Source organism: Pristiophorus japonicus, chromosome 4 (genome assembly GCF_044704955.1).
Source record: "Pristiophorus japonicus isolate sPriJap1 chromosome 4, sPriJap1.hap1, whole genome shotgun sequence".
Classification (NCBI taxonomy): Eukaryota; Metazoa; Chordata; class Chondrichthyes; family Pristiophoridae; genus Pristiophorus; species Pristiophorus japonicus.
The window spans coordinates 133,037,598-133,064,597 of NC_091980.1; the positions used below are offsets into that span (position 1 = coordinate 133,037,598).

The 27,000-nt window shown below is 46.6% G+C and overlaps 1 protein-coding gene across 1 annotated transcript; it reads right to left on the reverse strand.

Annotated features, from left to right (window-relative positions):
• Positions 1 to 18,532: 18,532 nt before the first annotated feature.
• Positions 18,533 to 20,344, reverse strand: LOC139262674 (ferritin heavy chain, oocyte isoform-like). The gene is made up of 4 exons (XM_070877826.1): positions 20,243 to 20,344; positions 19,579 to 19,725; positions 19,041 to 19,166; positions 18,533 to 18,688 (listed from the first exon to the last, which is right to left on the reverse strand). Exons 1-4 carry the CDS (start codon positions 20,342 to 20,344, stop codon positions 18,533 to 18,535), a joined length of 531 nt encoding a protein of 176 aa, XP_070733927.1.
• Between the last annotated feature and the right edge of the window lie 6,656 nt (positions 20,345 to 27,000).

Consider the following 27,000-nt stretch of genomic DNA (forward strand, 5'->3'; position numbering starts at 1 on the left):
CTTGATGATTTTTTTTTTAACAAAATCGTAACTTTGATGAAATACAAAACTAAGCTTTCGCTAAACTCAAACTCCTGTATTCTTCTGAAGGATAATCCAAGCGAGGCAGCATCGATAATGAGTGACATTCCTCATTACCCAATCAGAAGTTGCAGCCTCTCAGAGAACCAATCAAATAAAGTGAGGAGGGGGATGGACTCCCAGAGCCAGTCAGATCTTTGAAGAATGAGCATCATTGGCTGACAACTCAATGAGGATCCCAATTGTGCTAACTTTCCTCAAACACAGTTCAAATATTCAGAATCAAAGATTTAATTGAATCCTCTACTCTTCAGGCTAATCAATTCATAGAATCATAGAATGGTTACAGCACAGAAGAGGCCCATGCCAACTCGCAGCTGGGCCTACTGCCCTAATTGGGATGATTAAATCAGCTATCGGAAACATTTAAACCATAAGTGCCCCCTTTACAAAGGGGGAATAAACAATAAGTTCCAAATTATGACAAAACGAACAGAAAAACCTTTAAAATTATAATTTTGTTCCCTTTATCCACACTGCACTCCAGTCCCTCTGGTGGCCACTGGTCACAGAAAGCCTCCAGCATACCAGCAGACACAGCATGTTCCCTCTCCAGGGACACCAGGGCACAGACATAGCCGCAGAAGAGAGGCAGGCAGACGGAGAGAACACCCCATCGGCCGTGCTCTGCCTGGACCAATTAATGGCCACTTGTCATCCTCTGTTTTTTGCAAGTCAGCGTCTTTTCAATAATTCTGGATGGTTCTGAGCGTTGGTCATGTGCAGGAATCTGCGGGTTTGATGCAACATCCAAACAGATCAATGAGTGTGCTAAGCAACCGATAGTGGGTCCGGTGAATGGAAAGTGCTTGTGATGAATGCGTCAAACACAAGTGCTCAGATACTCCATCACTTCCAAGTTTAGTGAGCACCTGTACACACAGGAGCTAGAATGTCGAGGTGTCCAACGGTACGCTCGCGGCCTTCCAGGAGAGGTGGGCAATGGAGGGACTGGAGTGCATTATCACCCCCGGCAACCAAATTTTAATTTGATTTTATGTTTTAAAGTTTAATTTGTTTTAATTGCCGTTTTTAGTGTCCCCCTCCCCTTTTATAGGGGGCACTTGTAAAATTATATGATTTTAATGCCCCAAAAAAATCACAAAAAAAAAGAGGGCAGGTATAAGTGTCTGGAGTGTCTCCCAGATCGGGGGGCACTTGATTTAATGTTTATTTTGTCTCCCACTAAAAGAGTTATGGAGGGGACCGAAATGTTCCGGACTCCTGGTGGGTCAGTGGCGGGTGGACTCCCTGCCGGAGGAGCTCAGGCCTTTTGCCTGGAGCACGACCCATCTCCTCTATCTGGGAGTCTACCTTAGCCCCGACGAGGAAGCCTGGCCGGCGAACTGGCAAGAGCTGGAGGCCAAGGTCGCCGCTCGCCTAGGGCGCTGGACAGGACTGCTTCGAGTGCTGTCCTACAGGGGTCGAGCGCTTGTCATAAACCAGCTGGTGGCCGCTATGCTGTGGTACCGGCTGGTCACTTTGACCCCTCCCCCTGCGCTTGTCACCAAGATACAGAAGAAGCTGGTGGACTTCTTCTGGAACAACAGGAAGCACTGGGTTTCTGCCGCGGTCTTGAGTCTCCCGCTTAGGGAGGGCGATCAGTCGTTGGTGTGCGTCAGCACCCAGCTAGCGACTTTCCATCTTCAGACCCTGCAGAGATACCTTTACGTCGAGCCCCCTCCTAGGTGGTGTGCGCTGGCGACGTATTTCTTCCGCCAGCAGCATGGCCTCAAATACGACATGCAGCTCCTGTTTGTGAGCTTGGGGGGAGTCAGGACCGCCGTCCAGGAGCTGCCTGTCTTTTACAAGGAACTCACCAGGGTCTGGAACAAAGTCTCCACCAAGTGCAGCTCTCCACCAGCTGGAGTGGCGGCTGTACTGCAGGAGCCGCTGCTCGGGAATCCGTACCTCCACGACCGAGGTTTTAGGTGGCAGTCGGACGAGAGGGCTGTGGCTGGTGAGGTGACCAGGGTCAGGGACCTGCTCGATGGTGGAGGAGCGGGCTGGATGGCGCCAGACACGCTGGCACGGCACCTAAATTCGGCTGACGTCCGCCGCGTTGCCGATGCCATCGAGTCGCAAAAAACAGCTCTGGGCCCTGACTCCGTTAGGTGTGTCGAGGAGGCTCAAGCACGTAGGGTGATCCCGTCCGAACTGACCCCCGTCTGGACGAAATTCCTCATCGGCGCCAAACCCCGGAACCTCCCTCGGAAGCCGGCGCCTCACAACTTGAGCCGCCTCGGGGAAATCCCCTCCGTGCCACTCAGTTCTGCGCGGAGGGGTTTCCTGTACGGGCTGCTCCTGCACAATCTCAAATTTGCCATCCTCGTCTGCCGTCCGGACACGCCATGGCACACCATCTTGCTGTCCGGAGGAGGCGGGGGTCCCCGATGGAGTGCACTCTACGCAGGACTCCGCCCACTATTTATCGGGGACTTGGCCTGGAGGGTGGTGCACGGTGCAGTTCTGTGCAACAAATTTTTAAGCCTGTTCACGGGCTCCCAGGCCACCTGCAATTGCTGCGGTCTGGAAGAGTCCGTGTTCCATGTTTTTATTGAATGTACGAGGTTGCAGCCCCGAGGAAGCCTGGCCGGCGAACTGGCAGGAGCTGGAGGCCAAGGTCGCCGCTCGCCTAGGGCGCTGGACAGGACTGCTCCGAGTGCTGTCCTACAGGGGTCGAGCGCGAGTCATAAACCAGCTGGTGGCCGCTATGCTGTGGTACCGGCTGGTCACTTTGACCCCTCCCCCTGCGTTTGTCGGCAAGATACAGAAGAAGCTGGTGGACTTCTTCTGGAACAACAGGAAGCACTGGGTCTCTGCCGCGGTCTTGAGTCTCCCGCTTTGGGAGGGCGGTCAGTCATTGGTGTGCGTCAGCACCCAGCTCGCAACTTTCTGTCTTCAGACCCTGCAGAGATACCTTTACGTCGAGCCCCCTCCTAGGTGGCGTGCGCTGGCGACGTATTTCTTCCGCCAGCAGCATGGCCTCAACTACGACACGCAGCTCCTGTTTGTGAGCTTGGGGGGCGTCAGGACCGCCGTCCAGGAGCTGCCTGTCTTTTACAAGGAACTCACCAGGGTCTGGAACAAAGTCTCCACCAAGCGCAACTCTCCACCGGCTGGAGTGGCGGCTGTCCTGCAGGAGCCGCTGCTCGGGAATCCGTACCTCCATGACCGAGGTTTTAGGTGGCAGTCGGACGAGAGGGCTGTGGCTGGTGAGGTGACCAGGGTCAGGGACCTGCTCGATGGCAGAGGAGCGGGCTGGATGGCGCCAGACACGCTGGCGCGGCGCCTAAATTCAGCCGACGTCTGCCGCGTGGCCGATGCCATCGAGTCGCTAAAAACAGCTCTGGGCCCTGACTCCGTTAGGTGTGTCGAGGAGGCTCAAGCACGTGGGGAGATCCCGTCCGAACTGACCCCCGTCCGGACGGAATTCCTCATCGGCGCCAAACCCCGGAACCTCCCTCGGGAGCCGGCGCCTCACAACTTGAGCCGCCTCGGGGAAATCCCCTCCATGCCTTTCAGTTCCGCGCGGAGGGGTTTCCTGTGCAGGCTGCTCCTGCACACTCTCATCCATGCCATCCTCGTCTGCCGTCCGGACACGCCATGGCGTATCTTCTTGCCGTCCGGAGGAGGTGGGGGCCCCGATGGAGTCCACTCTACGCGGGAGCCCTCTCACTATTTATCGGGGACTTGGTCTGGAGGGTGGTGCACGGAGAAGTCCGGTGCAACAAATTTTTTAAGTCGGTTCACAGGCTCCCAGGCTGCCTGCAAGTTCTGCGGTCTGGAAGTGTCCGTGTTCCATGTTTTTATGGAGTGTGCGAGGTTGCAGCCCCTGTTCCATTATTTAAAGGGGCTGCTCCTCAATTTCTGGTTGCACTTCAGTCCCACACTCCTGATCTTTGGGCACCCTGTGCGGAGGGGAGCGGGTTGGTCCGAGGGTCTCCTCGTAGGACTGTTCCTGGGCACGGCCAAGGGTGCCATCACCCTGCATTATAACCCCCGGCAACCAAATTTTAATTTGATTTTATGTTTTAAAGTTCAATTTGTTTTAATTGCCGGGTTTTAGTCTCCCCCTCCCCTTTTATAGGGGGCACTTGTAAATTATATGATTTTATTGCCCAAAAAAAATAACAAAAGAAAAAAAAACACAAAAAAACCCCCAAAAAATAAAAAAAAAGGAGGGCAGTTATAAGTGTCTGGAGTGTCCCCAAGATCGGGGGGCACTCGATCTAATGTTTATTTTGTACCCCCCCCCCAAAAGAGTTGTGGAGGGGACCGTGGGATTTTCAGTTCTTGTTTTGTTACCATGAAATTGCAGTAACAATGAGATAGACTGTAGTCCAAAAAGAAAGCCTTGCATTTATATAGCGCCATTCATGATCTCAGGATGTCCCAAAGTGCTTTGCAGCCAAGGAAGTACTTTTTGAAGCACAGTCACTGTTGTAAGACATGCAGAGCCAATTTGCACACAGCAAGGTTCCACAAATAGCAATGTGATCATGAACATATAATCTGTTTTCAGTGATGTTGGTTGAGAAATAAATATTGGCCAGGACATCAGGGATAACTCCCCTGCTCTTCTTCGATATAGTGTCGTGGGACCATGGGATCTTTTCTGTCCACCTGAGAGGGCAGACGGAGCCTCGGTTCAACATTTCATCCAAAAGATGGCATCTCCATCGGTGCAACATGCCCTCATTTCTGCCCTGTAGTGTCAGCCGAGATTTTGTGCTCAATTCTCTGGAGTGGGGACTCAAACCCATAATTTTGTGACTGTGAGATGAGAGTGCTACACACTGAGTCCATCTGACTGATCCCTGATACTAAAAGTTCTCAGTCATCCAGTCCGCCAATATCTATCTCAATCATGTGTAAAATCTCCACGCTATCTGCTTCCGGGATCCCCAGGCTCAGCTACTGTGTTGGTGGCTTGTGGCCTAGAACTAATAAGTTTATATTCCCACTGTTAATTTCCCTTCCCGAGTCTCATTCTCTTGTTTTGTCCCACATTAAATGTCATTTTCCACCAGCAGAACACCTATCCAGGTCCTTTTATATTGGTTTTGCCTCACCCCATTATTAGATTCATGCAAACTTGAAATGATGGTTAATTGAGTGTGTTTTCTTTAATGTCTTAAATATCTGAGGAGGCACCTATTTGTACCAGTTCATTCCATGTATTTTACATGTGCTGTGGTAATATAACCTATTCGCAGAGGTTAAAGGGCGGGACGTTTGTGTCAAGCTGAAGGGATTGGGAGGATTGCACGAAGAGAGAGAGAAAAACACTGTGTGTAGTGTTGGTTGTGTAGACATTGTCCCACTGGTGTGAAGGGAATATTTGTTTTTTCCTGTGTTTGCTAATGATTAATCTCTCTTGATGTTTGACTGTCCACGGGAAAAGCACAAATGGAAAGAGGCGAGGAGAGTGGTGAATGTTTTCTGTTGGAACACAATGTCCAGTAAATATTTCTGAGCTGAGAGTTACTGATGTTTCCACAAATCTGGTCAGGGAAGGATGGTGCTGGGGCTCCATGGATATCTTCCGTTCCTCATCGGATCAGAACACTGTGGGATCAACAGGAAACAACAGGCTCAGAAAGCACATCAAAGGTGGAACACTATTGAAGGAAGAAGTAAGGAAAAGATGGACTGACACGCCCGTGTTCATGTGTTACAGGCAAGTTGAGAATAACCTCTGAATTTCAGTATGGACAAAACTCAGATGAAGCTGAAAACACTATGACCAAATCTCTAATTGATTATCCGATAGATACTTGTCTCTATTATCCAACTCTTCATTAGACCAATAAGTGACAGTTTTGGAAGTTGGGATCTAGTGCAATATTGTTCCAGGCCAATGGGACTCCATGAAGATAGTATTCAGGAGGTCATGGGGCGCAGAGCAACAACATTTTAGTGAGAGACTAGAAATCAGCAAGGGAGACCGATGGGGGTTCCAAGATTGCAACTGAAACTGGAAGCATTTTGAAGCCTGTAGGGTCCGGGCAAGAACACGTGTTAGAGCTGAGCGCAGATAGAGGCTGGGAAATATAAAACAAGATTGATACAAACAGCAGCAACTTGGGCCAAGTGCTGCACAGCAAGGGGAAGACAGGCTGAAGAGATGGAAAAAGCAGCCAGGTAACGATAGGAGGAACTACTGCTGATCAAATCTCACCCTGACAATTTGGATTCAGTTTAAAATTTAAAACTAACTGATCAGCGAGGTCAATGCTTCGATGCAGGGGATGTTGGCCTGAGTGAGAACACTGACGTTGGTGCGCCTATCCTGCCAATGGATTTGCAGGATCTTGTGGAGTCAATGTTGGTAGTACTTCTCCAGTGTTTTGAGGTGCCTGCTATACATAGTCCATGTCTCTGAGCCATATAGGAGGCGGGTATCACTACTGCTCTGTAGACCATGAGCTTGGTGTCAGGTTTGAGGTCCTGGTCTTCAAACACTCTCTTCCTATGGCGACCGAAGGCTGCACTGAAGGTAGTGTTGGACCTCGTTGTCGATGTCTGCCCTTGTTGACAGTAAGCTCCCAATGTATGGAAAATGGTCCACATTGTCCAAGGCCTCGTCATGGATTTTAATAACCGGGGGGCAGTGCTGTGTGGCGGGGCCAGGTTGGTAGAGGACCTTTGTCTTATGGATGTTTAGTTTAAGGCCCATGCTCTCGTACGCCTCGGTGAAGGTGTTGATGATGACTTGGACTTTAGCCTCCGAGTGTGCACAGATGTAAGCATCGTCTGTGTACTGTAATTCAGTGACGGAGGATGGGACGACCTTGGATCTGGTCTGGAGGCGGCGGAGGTTGAACAGATTCCCGCTTGTCCTGTAATGTAGCTCCACTCCAGCGGTTTGTGGCAGGGAAATTTTTTTTTTTAAGTGCCTGATTCCTGTTGGTAACACTTTAGTTAAGTTAATTTAACAACATTTTTAGGGCAATCCAATCTTGAGCTGACCGCACTCTAGAAGTGTTACAGAATAGTGCAAGACATTTGTTATATATGTAAACTTGTATATACTCGGTACAGCACATCCTCTGGAGTCCCAAGGGATCCCATAATCCCTTGGGAGCACAGGTATTTAAGGAGGCCTCACAGATTGGAGAGGCACTCTGGAGACCTGCAATAAAAGACTCAGGTCACACTTTACTTTGAACTCACAGTGTTCAGTCTGATTCTTTCTCCATACAAAACAACTGGCGACAAGCTACAGATAGCGAACCCAAAAAGGCAGAGAACAGGGGACATTCTGGAGATATTTTCGGAGGGAGATGATTGGGAAATCTTTGTGGAGTGACTCGACCAATACTTCGTAGCCAAAGAGCTGGATAGAGAACAGAATGCTGCCAAATGAAAGGCGATTCTCCTCACCGTCTATGGGGCACCAACGTATGAACTTATCAAAAACCTGGTTACTCTAGCGAAACCCACGCAGAAATCATATGATGATTTGTGCACACTGGTCCGGGAGCATTTAGACCCAAAGGAAAGCGTTCTGATGGCGAGGTACCGGTTTGACACCTCCAAAAGTCTGAAGACCAGAAAGTGGCGTGCCGAGCTAAGACGCCTTGCAGGACATTGCGCATTTGAAGGACATTTGGAGCATACGTTCAGAGACTTTGGCCACGAAACCATACTTCACAAACCTTTGACTATAGAAACCTCAACCTTGAGTAAGGCCAGAGCGATAGCCCAGGCGTTCATTGCCACCAGTGACAATACTAAGCAAATCTCTCAGCACACAAGTGCTGCTACAAGTACTGTGAACAAAGTGATGTTGTTTTCAAATCACAACGTACAGGGCAGGTCACACATGCCTGCAGCTGCACGTCCGCAGATGTCTCAGAGTCCACCACCAAGGGTGATGAATGCAAGGCCATTAACAACTTATTGGCGTTGCGGGGGTGATCATCGTTTCCATTCATGCTGCTTCAAACGGTACGTTTGCAAGGGCAGTGTAACAATGGGACATCTCCAACATATGTGCAGGCGAGCTGCAAATCCTGTTAATCCTGCAAACCACCATGTTGCAGAGGAGGACAGATCCACAGCGGATCACGACGAACCAGAGCCTCAGACCGAGGAGGCAGAGGTACATGGGGTGCACACATTCACCACTACGTGTCCCCTGATAATGCGGAATATTGAACTAAATGTACTCCCGGTGTCAGTGGAGCTGGACACGGGCGTGAGCCAGTCCATCATGGGCAAAAAGACTTTCAAAAAATTGTGGTGCAGCAAAGCCTCAAGGCCAGTCTTAAGTCCCATTCACACGAACTAAAAGTTACAAAAAGGAACTGATTCCCATAATCAGCAGTGCTACCATAAAGGTCTCCAACAATGGAGCAGTGCACAAGCTACCACTCTGGGTTGAAACAGGCGCTGGTCCCACGCTTCTCGGCAGGAGCTGGCTGGGAAAGATACGCTGGAACTGGGACGCCATCCGAGCGCTATTGCCTGCTGATGACACACCGTGTGCCCAGGTCTTAAACAAGTTCCCTTCGCTGTTCGAACCAGGCATCGGGATATTCCAAGGAGCAAATGTGCAGATCCACCTAATTCTGGGGCGCGACCCATCCATTACAAGGCGAGAGAAAGGGTAGAGATCAAGCTAGACCGGCTGCAAAGAGAGGGCATCATTTCACCGATCGACTTCAACGAGTGGGCCATCCTATTGTCCCAGTTATCAAGGAAGACAGCACCGTTAGAATCTGTGGCAATTACAAAGCAACTATCAATCATTTCTCCCTGCAGGACCGATACCCACTACCAAAGACCAACGACCTCTTTGCAACGCTTGTGGGAGGAAAGATGTTCACAAAGCTCGATTTGAGTTCAGCCTACATAACGCAGGAACTGGAGGAATCATCGAAGGGCCTCACCTGCATCAACATGCACAAAAGTCTTTTCATGTAGAACAGATGCCCGTGTGGAATTCAATTAGCGGCGGCGATATTCCAGAGAAACATGGAAAGCTTACGCAAGTCGGACCCGCGCACCGTGGTCTTCCAGGACAATATTTTGGTTACAGGTCGGGACACAGACGATCATCTGCAGAACCTGGAGGAGGTTCTTAGTCGACTCAACAGCGTGGGGCTCAGGTTAAAACGCTCGGAGTGCGCTTTCCTGGCCCCTGAAGTGGAGTTCCTGGGGAGGAGGATCGCGGTGGGCATCAGGTCCACCGATACGAAGATGGAGGCAATCGAGAATGCACCGAGGCCACAGAACGTGACAGAGCTGCGGTCGTTTCTCGGACTCCTGAACTATTTTCTAACTTCTTACCGGGTCTCAGCACACTGTTAGAACCACTGCATGTCTTACTGCATAAAGGGGACGAATGGGCATGGGGCAAAAATCAAGAAAATGCCTTTGTAAAGAAAATTGTTATGCTCAAACAAATTGCTTGTGAGGTATGATCCATGTAAGTGTTTGGTACTACCATGTGATACGTCGTCATATGGTGCCGGGTGTGTATTGCAACAAGCTAATGATTTTGGGAAATTGCAAACGGTTGCTTATGCATCTAGGAGTCTGTCTAAGGCTGAGAGAGCCTATAGCATGATTGAAAAAGAAGCGTTAGCGTGTGTCTATGGGGTAAAGAAATGCATCAATATCTGTTTGGGCTTAAACTCAAATTGGAAACTGACCATAAACTGTTTTCCGAGAGTAAGGGGATAAATACTAATGCATCTGCCTGCATCTAGAGATGGCGCTCACTTTGTCCGCATACAATTATGCCATCCGCCACAGGCCAGGCACAGAAAACTGCACCGATGCTCTCAGTAGGCTCCCATTGCCCACCATGGGGTGGAAATGGGGCAGCCTGCAGATTTAGTCATGGTTATGGAAGCATTTGAGAGTGAGCAATCATCCGCCACTGCCCGGCAAATCAAAACCTGGACGAGCCAGGACACCTATTATCCCTAGTCAAAAACTGTGTGCTTGACAGGAGCTGGTCCAGTGTCCCAGTGGAAATGCAGGAAGAGATAAAGCCATTCCACCGGCGCAAAGTTGAAATGTCTATACAGGCAGACTGCCTTCTGTGGGGCAATCAAGTCGTGTTTCCCGAGAAGGGCAGAGACACCTTCATCAGTGACCTCCACAGTCCCCATCCAGGCATCGTAATGATGAAAGCGATAGCCAGATCCCATGTGTGGTGGTCCGGTATCGATGCTGTCTTAGAGTCCTGCATGCACAGATGTAATACATGCTTGCAGTTAAGCAATGCACCCTGGGAGGCGCCGCTAAGTTTATGGTCTTGGCCCTCCAAACCATGGTCTAGTGTACATGTCGACGATGCAGGCCCCTTCTTGGGTAAAATGTTCTTTGTGGTTGTAGATGCGTACTCCAAATGAATTGAATGTGATAAAATGTCGGCTAGCATGTCTGCTGCCACTACTGAAAGCCTGCGGGCCATATTTGCCCCACACAGCCTACCCGATGTCCATGTGAGCAACAATGGGCCATGTTTTGCCAGTGCTGAGTTCAAAGAATTCATGAACTGCAACGGGATCAAATATGTCACATCTGCCCCATTTAAACTAACGTCCAATGATCAGGCAGAGAGAGCAGTGCAAACCATCTAGCAGGGCTTGAAGAGGGTCACGGAAGACTCACTGCAAACTTGCCTATCCCGAGTCCTGCTTAGCTCCCGCACGAGACCCCATTCACTCACTGGGATCCCAACTGCTGAACTGCTCATGAAAAGAGCACTTAAGACAAGGCTCTCGTTAGTTCACCCTGATCTACATGAACAGGTAGAGAGCAGCCGGCTTCAATAAAGTACATACCATGATAGCGCAAATGTGTCACTTGAGATTGAAATCAATGATCCTGTATTTGTATTGAATTGTGGACAAGGTCCCAAGTGGCGTCTCGGCACTGTCATGGCCAAAGAGGGGATCAGGGTGTTTCGGGTAAAACTTTCAAATGATCTCATTCACCGGAAACATTTGGACCAAATCAAACTCAGATTCACGGACTATCCTGAGCAACCCACTTTGTACCCTACCTTTTTTGACACCCCAACATACACACCAGTGGCAAGCGACACCACGGTCGGCCACGAAGCAGAACCCATTATACACAGCAGCCCAGCAGGACCCACCACATCAGGAAGCCAGGCCAGCTGCACAGCCACCCAGCGAGGGACCAATAGTTGATTCACCAATACCAGCTTTCACACCGAGACGATCAACCAGGGCAAGAAGGGCCCCAGATCGACTCACCTTGTAAATTGTTACACTGTTCACTTTGTGGTGCGTGGTGGGGGAGTGTTGTTATATATGTAAACTTGCATATACTCTGTACAGCCACCAGAGGGCTCATCCCTGGGAGTCCCAGTGATCCCATAATCCCTTGAGAACACAGGTATTTAAGGAGGCCTCACAGATTGGAGAGGCACTCTAGAGACCTGCAATGAAAGACCAAGGTCACACTTTACTTTGAGCTCACAGTGTTCAGTCTGATTCTTTCTCCATACATAATAACAGTGACCTATTGTGACACCATATTCTGGAATGCTAACACTCATTGAACCATGGGACATTGGGAGGTTAGACATCCCGAGTGTAAGAGACATGAAATGTACAGACCCGACTTTCTTGGATATTTTCTCTTTCCTTGTTTTGGCCTCATTAACCTATGTGGCAGAATATGAGGCGGAAACAGCTGAGATGACTATGTAGGGGTAAAGATAGAAACATAGAAATTAGATGCAGGAGTAGGCCATTCGGCCCGTCGAGCCTGCACCACCATTCAATAAAATCATGGCTGAACATTCACCTCAGTACCCCTTTCCTGCTTTCTCTCTATACACCCTTGATCCCTTTAGCCATAAGGGCCATATCTCTTGAATATATCTAACGAACTGGCATCAACAAATCTCTGCGGTATAAAATTCCACAAATTCACAATTCTGTGAGTGAAGAAGTTTCTCCTCATCTCGGTCCTAAATGGCTAACCCCTTATCCTTCGACTGGATCCCTAGTTCTGGACTTCCCCTACATTCTTCCTTCATCTAACCTGTCCAGTCCAATCAGAATTATATATGTTTCGATGAGATCCTCTCTCATTCTTCTAAACTCCAGTGAATACAGGCCCAGTCGATCCAGTCTCTCCTCATATGTCTGTGCTGCCATTCCGGGAATAAGTCTGGTGAACCTTCGCTGCACTCCCTCAATAGCAAGAACGTCCTTACTCAGATTAGGAGAACAAAACTGAACATAATATTCCAGGTGAGGCCTCACCAAGACCCTGTACAACTGCAGTAAGACCTTCCTGCTCCAAAACTTAAGTCCACTAGCTATGAAGGTCAACATGCCATTTGCTTTCTTCACCGCCTGCTGTAACTGCATGCTCAAAGCAGTCTATGAGCTCACACTGAGTGTCAAGAGAAAATGGTGGGTGCAAGTGACGTCAGAGGAGGCGATGAAGACTGGAGAAAGATGGTTTGGATATGTTCTTATCCATGATGAGCTTCAAATAATAATATTTGACCGTGGAGAGGAAAAGGTGGACCACCTTGAGGTGATTGTGCCAAATCTGGCCATGGACAGCAGGCTAAAATCCAGGCTGCATCTTTGAACAGGACGTGAATAATTTTGATTTTTAGAAACTTTGAAAATCTGCAAACCAGAACCTCCTCGAATTTAGGTTTCACACTAATTTCCATGAGGTATGTTTAAACTGGTGGTTATATCCACAACCTGACTCCCCACTGACTGACTGTGGGCACATTCCTCAGTTGCTGCGGCCCTTCATTGCTTGTCCCTCCCTGTATTGTGAATGAATACATTTGGAAGGGGAATCACAATCTGAGCCTCCATACACATATGACTTTGCTCTTATTTTGAGTGGTGCTGATTGTGTCTTTTAGTTGAAGCAGTGTTTCAAATCCACCTGTGTACATTCATCCAAATCCAGATCTCCCCATTGTAAACAGACTGATGGGGGATCTTTTTGTGCAAATTAGCGGCTACAAAACTGAGACTGAACTTCAAAAGAATTTCATCAGCTATGAAGTGCTTTGGGCTGTCCTGAACAAAAGGCAACATATAAATGTAAGATTTGATCAACCTTGCCTCAGTTGCTAACACCCTTGTCCCTGAGTCAGTAGGTATCAGCACAGGGAATCAAAGGATATGGAGATAGGGCGGGAAAGTGCAGTTGACGATCAACCATGACCATATTGAATGTTGGAGCAGGCTCAAGGTGCCATTGGACATGCTCCTGCTCCTAATTATGTTCTTATGTTATTGCATGGAGTGGGGTGAACATTGACCTGATATATTTTGTGATGCGTACGTAAACAGTTAACCATTAGCGCAGTTCTGAGCTCAGAGCGAGGAATGTCTGCAGCTGAACCACATCCGTGTGCAGCATGTTAAATTTGTATAGAACCTTGGCTAGACAACACTTGGAGTCCTGTGCACAGTGCTGGTCTTCAGAGAATCACAGAATAATAAAGCACAGAAGGAGGCCATTCGACCCATCGAGTCTGTGCCGGCTTGTTCAACGAGCAATCCAGTTAGTCCAGTTCTTTCCCCATAAACCCTGCAATTTTTTCTCCTTCATGTATTTATCTAGTTCCCTTTTGAAGGCTACTATTGAATCTGTTTCCACCATCCTATCAGGCAGTGATTCCAAATCCTAATCACTCGTTGAGTTAACAAGTTTTTCTTCATGTCGCCTCTGGTTCCTTTGCGAATCACATTAATTCTGTGCCCTCTGATTATTGACCCTTCAGCCAATGGAAACATTTTTGTTAATTGGCAAAGTGAAGCGATCCCACAATCAATGGGTCAGATCAAAGCTCTGCAGTCCTGCCACATCCAGTCGTGAATACTGGGAGATCATTTAAGCACTAATGGGAAGAGGAGGCTCCATGAATATTCCCGTCCTCAAAGTTGGCAGAGCCCAGCATGTGATTGCAAAAGACAAGTCTGAGTCATTTGCAACCATCTTCTGCCAGAAGTGCCTCATGTATGATCCGTCTCAGCTTTCTCCTGAGGTCCCCACCATCACAGAAGCCAGTCTTCAGCCAATTCAATTCACTTGACATGATATCAAGCTGAGCACACTGGATACAGCAAAGTGTATCGGCCCCATCAACTGTCGTGCTGAAGACTTGTGCTCCAGAACTAACTGCACTTCTAGCCAAGCTGTTCCAGTACAGCTCCAACATTGGCAACTAACGACAACATGGAAAACTGCTCAGGTATGTCCTGTCCACAAAAAAAGAGGACAAATCAAATCCAGCCAATTACTGTCCCATCATCTACTCTCAAACATCAGCAAAGTGATGGAAGGTGTCATCAACAGTGTTATCAAATGCCACTTACTCACCAATAATCTGTTCACAGATGTTCAGTTTGGGTTTGGCCAGGACCACTCGGCTACAGACCTCATTACAGCCTTGGTCCAAACATGGACAAAAGAGCTGAATTCCAGAGATGAGGTGAGAGTGACTACCTTTGACATCAAGGCAGCATTTGACTGAGTGTGGCATCATGGAGCCTGGATAAAATTGAAGTCAATGGGAATCAAGGAGGAACCTCTCCACGGCTGGAGTCATACCGAGCACAAAGGAAGATGGTTGTGGTTGTTGGAGGTCTATCATCTCAGCCACAGGACATCGCTGCAGGAGATCCTCAGAACAGTGTCCTCGGCCCAACCATCTTCAGCTGCTTCATTAATGAACTTCCCTCCATCATAAGGTCAGAAGTGGGAATGTTCACTGATGATTGCACAGTGTTCAGTTCCATTTGCACCTCCTCAGAATATGAAGCAGTCCATGCCCGCATTCAGTAAGACCTGGACAACATTCAGGCTTGGGCTGATACGTGGCAAGTAACATTTGCACCACACAAGTGCCAGGCATTGACTATCTTCAACAAGCGAGAGTCTAAGCACCTGCCCTTGCTTTCAACAGCATTACCATTGCCGAATCTCCTACTATTAATACCTGGGGGTCACCATTGAACAGAAACATAAATGGACCACTCTCATAAATACTGTGGCAACAAGAGCGGGTCAGAGGCCAGGTATTCTGCAGCGAGTGTCACATCTCCTGACTCCCCAAAGTCTTTCCACCATCTACAAGGCACAAGTCAGGAGTGTGATGGAATAATCTGCACTTGCTTGGAGGAGTGCAGCTCCAACAACCCTCGAGAAGCTCGACACATCCAGAACAAAGCAGCTCATTTGATTGGCATCCCATCCACCAACTTCAATATTCACTGCCTTCACCATGGCTGCAGTGTGTACCATCTACAAGATTCCCCGCTACAACTCACCAAGGCTTCTTTGGCAGCATTTGCCAACCCGCGACCTCCAGCAACTAGAAGGACAAGGGCAGCAGGCACATGGGAACACCATCACCTGCAATTTCCCTCACTTGGAAATATATCGCCATTCCTTCATTGGCACTGGGTCAAAAGCATGGGTCTCCCTCTATAACGGCATTGTGGGAGTACCTTCATCACAAGGACTGCAGCAGCTCAAAAAGGCGGCTCACTACCATCTTGTCAAGTGAAATTAGGGATGGGCAATAAATGCCATCCTTGCCAGCGACATCCACAGCCCGGAAAGAATTAAAAAGACATTAACATTGAAAGACTAAAGGAGACAATTTTAATTGCACCCAGTGCAGTTCTCAGCAAAGTTCCTAAATTAACTTGTAAACACTGGATTATTGGACCTTCGGCATCAACAACATTTGAATCCATTCATGGACAAGAAGGGGACAAAGAGATATCCAGTAGGATTGGAAAGGATGATTGCTATTTGGTATGAAATGCACAATTGGACGAAATACAACTGGGTACATTTATGGAGGAGCTGCTAGTATTGGATTTATAAATTGATGGAACAGACATGGCGGGGCGGAGAATGGGGGGTGTGAAAGTTTCAGGAGAAGTATCTATTTGACTTGACAATTTAACTCATTTAGTGAATGATGCATTATTCACTCAATGCATAAATAACCTTAATGCTTTTAGTGAAATACATTTACTCATTCCAGGAGGATTATACTTTGTTGGAGTACAGTCCCACACATATTCCTTGCCCAATTCCTTATTCATGTAGGAGCCTAGTCAGTGAGTGTTCACAGGTTAGTCAGCCATGATGTGGGGTAGGAGGGGTCCCAGAACCACGCCCAATCGTGTATTCTACTTGGGGTATGATAGAATAGTGGTTATGTTACTGGATAAGTAATACAGAGGCCTGGACTACTGATACAGAGGCAAAATCCCACCACGGGTTCTGCAGAATTTAAATTCAGTTAATTAATGGAATAAATCTGGAATAAAAAGCTACTACAGGTGATCATGGAATGAGAAGATTATCATAAAAACCCATGTGATTCTCTAATTTCCTTTAGGGAAAGAAATCTGCCGTCCTTACCCAGTCTGGCCTATATGTAACTCCAAGCCCACAGCAAATTGGCTGACTATCAACTGCCCTCTGAAATGGCCCAGCAAGGCACTCAGTGCTACAAGGCGTTTCACCTTCAAGGGCAATTTGAGATGGGCAATAAATGCTGGCCTTGAGCTCAGACATTACTGGTCTGTATGGCAGTTACTTGCTTCTTTGCCCACACAGCTCAACAGGAAGTCTATAGCAGCAGTGATACGTTTAGTTACTGAGCTACCCACAGTAATAACTCTGAATGCAAAGAGCACAGATGCATTTAAGGGGAGGCTAGATAAACACATGAGGGATAAAGGAATAGAAGGATATGCTGATAGGTCTAGATGAAGTGGGGAGTGCGGAGGCTCACATGGAGCATAAACCACAGCATGGCCCAGTTGGGCCTGAATGGTCTTTTTCTGTGCTGTGAATTCAATGTCATTCTTAAAACACGGGCACCTGTGAAGTTTTTCAAATCGAGTGAGCTTGAGACTTTGTCAGAAACAGAAAGTTGCCAAACCCATCAGCCGCAAACCCAGGCCGACTCGTGGAATTGTCGCTCATCAATATATGAAATATTGTAACATCGATACCCAAAAAGTGCCTTTGAGAGTTGCAAAGACATTAACGTGGAATGGCTGATGGCACTTTAATTGCAACAAATACAGTTTTCAGCTAAATTCCTAAAACAAATTTGTAAACACTGGATTATTACACCTGTAGCATTTACATTTGAATCCATTCATCGGGGTGAAGGAGAGAAATGGAGAGCCCTGTGGATTTGGACAGATTAATTGCTATTTGGTATGAAATGCACAATGAGTCTAAATACAAATGGATACATTAGGTTGATGAATTGAGGTATTAGGCATTGGAGCTGGGGGTGAGGGAAATGTTTATCCAGAGGTGTGTGTTTAACTGCTTGGGCCTTTCGCTTTGTGCCTTTAATGAAATACATACACTCCTTCCAGAAGATGTGTTGGAGTACATTTGCACAGGTATTTGTTCAATAACTTACCTAATTACTTATTTATGCAAGCCAAGGTCATGTTGGCAAGTTATTCAGCCATGAGGTAGGATTGAGCAGACGAAAATCTGTCCCAGAACCACCACACTCAGGTATCCACTGAAGCTGTGACAGCAAGCTGATGTCACCTGTTGCTTTCCCTCCTCACCCAATTGTCGTCCCCGGGGTTCAATGCACGAGGACATTGCTGGTCTGTACAGCAGTTGCAGATTTGCCTACAAAGCTTAACAGAAAGTCTACAGCACCAGTGGTGAGTTCAGTTACTGAATAACCTGCAATAATAACCAAACAGGATCTGCAGCAGCTACTGAATACAACCTGCTAACTCCAGGGCCAGTGCAATTATTAAATAGGAAGTTAACCCAGGACTTTTTCTTCACTGTCTGGAGGTGAAACTAAATATACTGGGAAACATTCCTTGTGTAACACACATCACAGCAACTTGTATTTTGTTGTATGGAGTTGTCATTTATCTAAGGGCTGAGAGAATGTTCACAAGTGGGAACATGTATTTTTAATTCAGCTGTCTAGTTCCCACATTCCCTCTCTAAACCTATTTAAGACTCTCCTTACACTGTACCTCTGCCTAGGCTTTGACCCTCAGTCAATAGCTCATGTGGCTGTTAATGGTCTAAATGTAAATTTTAGACCTTGCATCATGTGTCTGAACATCCAAATCTATAGATCGACATTACACCAGAGGAAAAACAAATTTCATAGGATTAAATCCTATAACTATTGCACAGCTCCAGCTAATTCTGGTTTGATGTAAACCACATTATTTTAATTGAATAATAAGCAACCACTCCAATATACAACGATACAAAACCCAGTCCAATATTGAACATTTATTTACAGTTATGTTACATTTCACATCAAGAGCCCATGTCTCACAGATCTTTGTACAAAGTCAGAAGCCATCATTCCCTACAGGACAGGGATCCCCATTATATAAATACATGTACTAAACACAAAGTGCTTGATCCAGTCAGTTTAGTCACTCTCCCCCAGCTTGAGCTTGTCAAACAGGTACTCTCCCAGGCCATTGTCAGGGGCTCCCAGTCTCTTCAGGTTGGTGATGTGATCTCCAAGCTTCTTGATCATCTTCACTTGTTCATCCAAGTAGTGGGTCTCCAGAAAGTCACACAACTGAAAGAGGGAAACTAGTTATGTCCAGCAGCAAATATCATGGAACGTCAGCTTCCCCTTCAGAATTTGGATTTTAATCCTCTTGAACTGGAGGAGAGTCAAGTGATGCAATTGAGATTTGATGGAATTACTGCATCATTAGGTGCTCAGATCATGGGATCACAGAGACACATTTACAAGTCACTGTCCAAAGTAGGCCAACTTTCCCCAGCCCTTCCCAAACAGAAAATACATAGGGAGACTACAACTCAAATCTATTAAGCATGGAGATCTTTTAATTAGCCCCAACAACAGCAAGGTGCCACAGCCTCCAACTTACCCAAAAGCCCACATTAAATTATTAACAACTTACATGCGGGTCTGTCCTCTCAGTGGAGAGTTTGTGCAGATCCAGCAGACTCTGGTTCACATTCTTCTCCATCTGCAGAGCTCTCTGCATCGCCTCCAGACCATTGCTCCACTCAGCCTGCTCTGGTTTCTGGAAATAAAGAAAATTCCAACAGTGCACTTACAATGGATTAAACAAACATTAAAAAGTATTGACGGAAATTAGGGGTTCAATCAAAAGTCTACTTTACCATGAACCCATGTGTGAGAATATAAAATTGCCATTATGCAATCACAACAATGAGTCACATTGATGAGGCAAATAGCATAGCTGTGTTTAAGGGGAAGCTAGGCAAGTGCATGGGGAGAAAGGAATATAATGATATGCTGAGAGGGCGAGATGAAGCAAGGTGGGAGGAGGCTCGCTGGAGTATAAACACCAGCAAAGACCAGTTTGGCCAAATGGCCTGTGTTGTAAATTGGAACCAATTGCTTCAGAATGTACTGGGAACAATCAGTCGAAGTGGAGCTAGACAGAAGGCCACTCCTTTATTGAATCCAACCTTGATATCTGTCAAGATGATCCGTCCTCCACGACAATTCTGGAATTTCATCAGTTTCTCAGCATGTTCACGTTCCTCATGTGACTGCTCCTTGAAGAACTCCGCAAAGTGACGCAGGGCAACATCATCCCGGTCAAAGTAGAAGGACTATGGAAAAAAAATTTTTTGAGTAATTTGGTATTGCATAGCAGACCCATAACCATGTGTACATTACTTAAATTCAAATTTTACTTTCTTTCAAGGGTTCAAAGTCTTACTGAAACTTTGATGTGCATGGGCAAGGAAACAATGTTTTGATATCCTTACCCAATGAAAAGCCAGAGCACAGCATCAAAGCCTTGATTTTTCAGTGGTGGGAGCAAGGAAGAAAGTGTTGCAGATTGGACCACCCTTGCAGGAAAGAATACTTCCCGACATCCTTCTTAAATGGTCTAGCTTAAATTTTATTATAGACCCTCAGAAAGTCCATGGAATGCATTAGAATGAGGATACAAATTCTGAGTTCCATGTATTCCAAATAAACTTCAACAAAAACTCAAAGGAGAACAAGAAAGTGAGTTAAGATTCAAGATACTCCGAATAGTTGGGCTGGATACAGCACATAATTTAGTAAATTCACTTTACATAGACTCCATTGTGAAGTGGTCTAAAATGTAAAACTAACCATAGAGAGATAAACATAGGAGGAATAGAGCTCCATGTTGATCTGCTTGTTAACAGCATCCTCACAGTCCTGGTGGTAGTTCTGACGCACTTGAGAAGCCATCTTGATTCTTTTTCACAAATCAAACCTTTGTTGTAGCAACAAACTAAGATTTAGCCAACCTCAAACTCCTGTATTTATACTGAGGGATAATCCAGGGTGTGGCAGCCTCGATAATGAGTGACGGTCCTCAATACGCAATCAGAAGTTGCAGCCTCTCAGAGCACCAATGAACTTAAGGGAGGAGGGGGATGTACTCCCAGAGCCAGTCAGATTTTTGAAGAATGAGCATCATTGGCTGACAACTCAATGAGGATCCCAATTGTCCTAACTTTCCTCAAACTCAGTTCAAATATCCATAATACAGGTTGAAATGAATCCTCTGCTCTTCAGGCTAATCAATTGGGAAAAATATAAACCATAAATGCCCGCTTTACAAGGGGGAATAAACAAAAGTTCCAAGGGCCCAAGATTCCACTTGGCTTTTTTTGGCGCTATTTAAGATTAACGACCAAGTTTTTAAGCCAAAGTAGCTCCAAAAAAAATCCGAAGTGTCGCCATTTTTCTGTTTGAATTTGGCGCTGCGCAGAAAAGCCTTAGCTTCTGTGGGTGGAGCTTATTGATAGCGCCTCAAAACTGAGGCCCCGTTCTGCGCATGCACAAGTATTTGGGTTTCCAGGGTAACGTGTTGTTCTACAGTTTACTCTGTAGCTAGCCCATGCTGATTTTTCCCGTGCCGACCCGCTGAGATTTCCAGCATTTACCGCTTTTGTTCCAGCATCCAGTATTTTACTTTAGTATCCATTCTGTACCTGGCCTGGGAGTATTTTGATGCTGAATCTCCCCATCCCAGTCAACGGCTCGCAAATGGCCCCCCGCTGCTGCCTCATCCCTGACCGAATGGCCCCCTGCTGCCGCCCCTATCCCCGGCTTGGCTTTCACCTTGCCCCCGGGCTTCTTGGGATATGGTAACATAGAGGCCTGGACCGATGATCAAGAGACATGACTAAAAGTCCTACCATGGCAGCTGCAGAATGTAAATTTAGTTAAGTAAATAAAAATCTGGAATAAAAAGCTAGTATCAGTAATGTTGCCCAGGGAGTTATCAGATTGTTGTAAAAACCCATCTGCTTCACTAATGTCCTTAGGGAAGGAAATCTGCCATCCTTAACCGGTCTGGCCTATATGTGTTTCCAAACCCACAGCAATTGACACTTAACTGCCCTCAGAAATGTTCTCGCAAGCCACTCAGTTGTAACAAACTGCTACAAGAAACATTAATAAGAGTAAAACAGGATGGACCACCTGGCATCGAACTCGGCACCAGCTTTGGACAAGACAATGGCATACCCAGCCCATGTTGACCCTTCAAGGTCCATCTCACTAACATCTGGGACTTGTGTCAAAATTGGGAGAGATGTCCCACAGGCTGGTCAAGCAACAGCCTGACATAGTCATCCTCACAGAATCATACCTTTCAGTCAATGTCCTAGACTCCTCCATCTCCATCCCTGAGTATGTCCTGTCCCACCAGCAGGACAGACGCACCTGAGGTGGTGGCTCTGCAGAATACAAAAGGGATGAAGTGACCCTGGGAGTCCTCAACATTGACCCCGGACCGCATGAAGTCGAAGGTCAAACATGGGCAAAGAAATCTCCTACTGATTACCATCTACTGTCCTCCCTCAGCTGATCAATCAATACTCCTCCATGTTGAGAATCACTTGCAAGAAGCACTGATTGCAGCAATGGATTTCAATGTCCATCAGCAGGAGTGGCTCAGTAGCACCACTACTGACCGAGCTGGCTGAGTCCTGAAGGTATAGCTGCCAGATTGGGCCTGCGACAGGTGGTGAGAGAACCAACAGAAGGGAAAAACCTATTTGACGTTGTCCTCACCAATCGTCGACAATGCTATCAAGTGCGACTTACTCGCCAATCATGAGGTGGGGTGGGAGGGGTCCCAGAACCATGCCCAATAGGGTATTCTGTGTGGGATATGGTAGAATAGTGGTTATGTTACTGGATAAGTAATCCAGATACTGGGGCTAATGATCCAGAGAAAAGATACCACTACAGCAGCTGGGGAATTTAAATTCAGTTAATTAATTCAATAAACCTGGAATAAAAAGCTGGTATCAATGCTGGTGATCATGAAACTTGTCGGTTTGTCATAAAAATCCAGCTGATTCACGAATATGCTTCGGAAAATAAATATGCCATTTGACCCGGCCTGGCCTATATATGACTCCAGGCCTACAGCCAGGTGGTTGACTCTTAAATGCCCTCTGAAATGGCCTAGCAAGCCACTCAGTTGTACAAGGCGGCTCACCAGCACCTTTAAGGGCAATTAGATATAGAAACATAGAATCATAGAAAATAGGTGCAGCAGCAGGCCATTCGGCCCTTCCAGTCTGCACCACCATTCAATATGATCATTGCTGATCATGCAACTTCAATACCCCATTCCCGCCTTCTCTCCATACCTCCTGATCCCCTTAGCCGTAAGGGCCACATCTAACTCCCTCTTGAATATATCCAACGAACTGGACTCAACAATTTTCTGTGGTAGAGAATTCCACAGGTTCACCACTCCCTGGGTGAAAAAGTTTCTCCTCATCTCGGTCCTATATGGCTTACACCTTATCCTTAGACGGTGACCCCTGGTTCTGGACTTCCCCAACATTGGAAACATTCTTCCCGCATCTAACCTGTCCAGTCCCGTCATAATTTTATATGTTTCTATGAGATCCTTTCTCATTCTTCTAAATTCCAATGAGTATAAGCCTAGCCGATCCAATCTGTCTTCATATATCAATCCTGCCATCCCGGGAATTAGTCCGGTGAACCTTCGCTGCACTCCTTCAATAAGCAATAAATATGGGCAATAAATGCTGGCCTTGAGCTCAGATATTGCTGATCTGTATTGCAGTTACTCGCTTCTTTGCTCACGCAGCTTAACAGAAAGTCTACAGCAGTCGTGGTACGTTTACTGAGCTACCCACGGGAATAACTCTGATTGCAAAGAGCATAAATGCATTTAAGGGGAAGCTAGATAAACACGAGGGAGAAAGAAGAGAGGGATATTCTAATAGGCCTAGATGAAGTGGGGTGGGAGGAGACTCACATGGAGCATAAACTATGGCATGGCCCAGTTAGGCCGAATGGTCTTTTTCATTGCTGTCAGTTCGATGTAATTCTTAAAACACGAGCACCTGTAAAGTTTTTCACCGAGTGAGCTGAAGACTTTGTCAGAAACATGAAGCTGTCAAACCCAGGCCAACTCACAAGAACAAAGGAACACAAGAAATAGGAGCAGGAATAGGCCATTTGACCCCTCAAGTCTGCTCCGCTATTTAATAAGATCATGGCTGATCTGATAATGGATTCAGTTTCACTTCACTGCCCGCTTCCCATAACCCATTATTCCCTTATCATTCCAAAATCTGTCTATCTTCATCCTCCACATCTCTCTGGGGTAGAGAATTCCATAGATTTACACTCCTCTAAGAGAAGAAAGTCCTCCTCATCTCAATTTTAAATGGGCAGCCCTCTAGTTTTAGTTTCCCCCATGCCTGGAGATACACTGCCTGCTTCCATCTTGTCCAGCCCTCCCATTATCTTATATGTTTTGTAAAGATCACCGCTCATTTTTCTGACCTCCGATGAGTGTAGACCCAATTTACTCAACCTATCTTCATAAATCTACCCCCTCATCTCTGGAATTAACCTAGTGAACCTCCTCTGAAGAGCCTCCAATGCAAGTATATCCATTCTTAAATACGGAGACCAAAACTGTACACAGTACTCGAGGTGTGGCCTTACCAATACCCTGAACATTTGTAGCAGGACTTCCCTTCTTTTATACTCTATCCCCCTTGTAATAAAGGCCAACATTCCATGTGCCTTCCTGATTACTTGCTGTAACCTGCATACTAACATTTTGTGTTTCATGCACAAGGGCCCCCAGGTCCCTCTGTATTGAAGCACTTTGCAATTTTTCTCCATTTAAATTACAATCTGCTTTTCTATTTTTTCTGGCAAAGTCGATAACCTCATATTTTCCTACATTATACTCCATATGCCAAATTTTTGCCCACTCATTTAGCCTGTCTATATCCCTTTGCAGATTTTTTGTGACCTCCTCACAATTTGCTTTCCAACCCATCTTTGTGTCATCACCAAACTTGCTTACATTACACTCGGTCCCTTCATCCAAGTCATTAATATAGATTGTAAATAGTTGAGGCCCCAGCATTGATCCCTGTGGCACCCCACTAGTTGCTGATTGCCAACCGAAAAATGACCCATTTATCCTGACTGTCTGTTTTCTGTTAGTCAGCCAATCCTCAAACCATGCTAATATGACTCGAAGAATTGTGGCTTGTCAGTGTATGAAATTTTGTGTGATTGATACCCCAAAGGTGCCTTTGAGAATTGCAAAGACATTGGGCTCAATTTTCTCCAGTTATCTGCACCGTTTTTTTGGCGCACGCAACTTTTTTTGCTGTAAATTAAAATATCTAAGTTTCCCCAAAGTTTCTGCGTTAACGTAACTCAGTTAGTTACGATTTTTTTAGGTTAGGATTTTTTTTGCATCATACGGGGTGGATCATGATGTCTGCCCCAGTTTTTCACATTTAAGCAAGTTTGGCCAACTTACATTTTTTCTAGGACGGTGTATGTGACCACTCCCAAAACACCTTCTGGGCATTTAAGAAAAACCAGCACGCATTAAAAAATCGACGCAAAAGGACGCCACTGTTTTTATGCAAAGTTTTGGAGAAAGTCAAGAAGACAAAAAATTGCCTTATGAAGCTTCATTTTTTAAAACTCAAAATGGAGAAAATGGAAGTCGAATGCAATTCTTTAATTTTCGATATTTTTCAAAGTGCCACACCACCACCGAACGTCTCCCCACCGGGCTCGAGGGTCGGAGCGTCAGCCAACGGAATCAATCCCTCGCCCGGACACAGGGGCTCGGGGCTCGGCTTCAAAAGGAGCCCGGGGAGGTGATGGAAACGGAACTGAAGGGATGAGAACCCTTGCACTATACAGCAGCATCAAAAGAAGCATGTGGTATGTTTGCTGAGCCCCTGTGTCCAGGCGAGGGAGTGATTCTGCGAACCGACCCACTAGGGCATCGACCATGGGGAGAGAGAGAGGAGAGCAGCTTTAACTCCTTGTCCTGCTATTTTGAGCTTGTTGCAAAGATACAGTTTAATTATGGGGGAAATATTGACAATGCCATACCTCATGCAAGCCTCCTGGATGATGGTGCTGCGGAGGAGACGGTTGAATCGACATCATCACATGAGGGACTGCAGAGCACGTAGGATGATGGGCAGGATGCCTTCCCCATGTCAGGTATATCGACACAGGTGTTCATACCTGCACCTGAGTGATGCAGACTGTGTGAGAAGGCTGCATTTCCACAAATAAATTTTAACCGAAATCTGAACATTAGTAAAACAGACTTGCAACCTAGAAGCGTCAGGAGGTCTGCTTTGTCACTTGAAGTGAAGGTTACAGCTGCACTTTCATTTTATGCATCTGGATCATTCCAGGCCACAACTGGGGATGTGTGCACCATTTCTCAACATGCAACATGTTATGCCTTGAATAAAGAGTCAGACTAGATGTTGCAAGCTCAAAGTAAGGTGTGACCGTAATCCTTTATTGCAGATCTCAGAGTGCCTCTCCAGCTTGTGAGGCCTCCTTATACACAGGTGCTCGCAAGGGATTCTGGGCTCCTTTGGGACTCCAGGGGATAAGCCCCCTGGTGGTTAGACATGGTATTTACAGGGTTATATACATAACAACATTACCCCCCAAAGTCAATAGTGTAACTGTTTACAATGTGAGTCGATCTGGGGACTTCCTTTCCCTAGATGATCGTTTCGGTGCAAATGCTGGTTTTGGTGAGTCGTTTGTTGGGCCCTCGCTGGGCTGATGCGCACCTGGTCTTGCTGGTCTGCTAGGCATGGTGATTCCTGCTGGGCTGCTGTGGGTGATGGGTTCTACTTCGTGGTCAACCGCTGGGTGGGTTGCCACTTGTGTCTGTGTTGGAGGGTCAAAAAAGTTAGTCTATTTGGGTTGTTCTGGATAGTCCGTAAATCTGAGTTTGGTTTGGTCCAAGTGTTTCCTGCAGGTGAGACAATTTGAGAGTTTGACCACAAACACCCTACTCCCCTCTTTGGCCAAAACAATACCAGGAAGCCACTTGGGACCTTGTCTATAGTTCAGCACAAATACAAGATCATTCATCTCAATTTAATGTGACACATTTGCGCGATCATGATATGTATTCTGTTGAAACCGCCTGCTCTCTACCTGTTCGCGTAGATCAGGATGGACTAGGGAGAGCTTTGTCTTAAGCGCCCTTTTCATGAGCAGTTCAGCGGGAGGGATCCCAGTGAGCAAGTGGGGTCTTGTGCAGTAACTAAGCAGGACTCAGTACAAACGAGTCTGCAATGAGCCTTCAGTTACCCTTTCCAAGCTCTCTTCATTGTTTGAACTGCTCATTCTACCTGACCATTGGATGCTGGATTGAACGGGGAAGATGTGACATGTTTGATCCCATTGCGGGTCATGAACTCCTTGAACTCGGCACTGGTATAGCATGGCCCATTGTCGCTTACAAGGAAATCAGGCAGGCCGTGCATTGCAAACATGGCCCGTACATTTTAATGGTGGCAGCGGACGTACTTGCCAACATT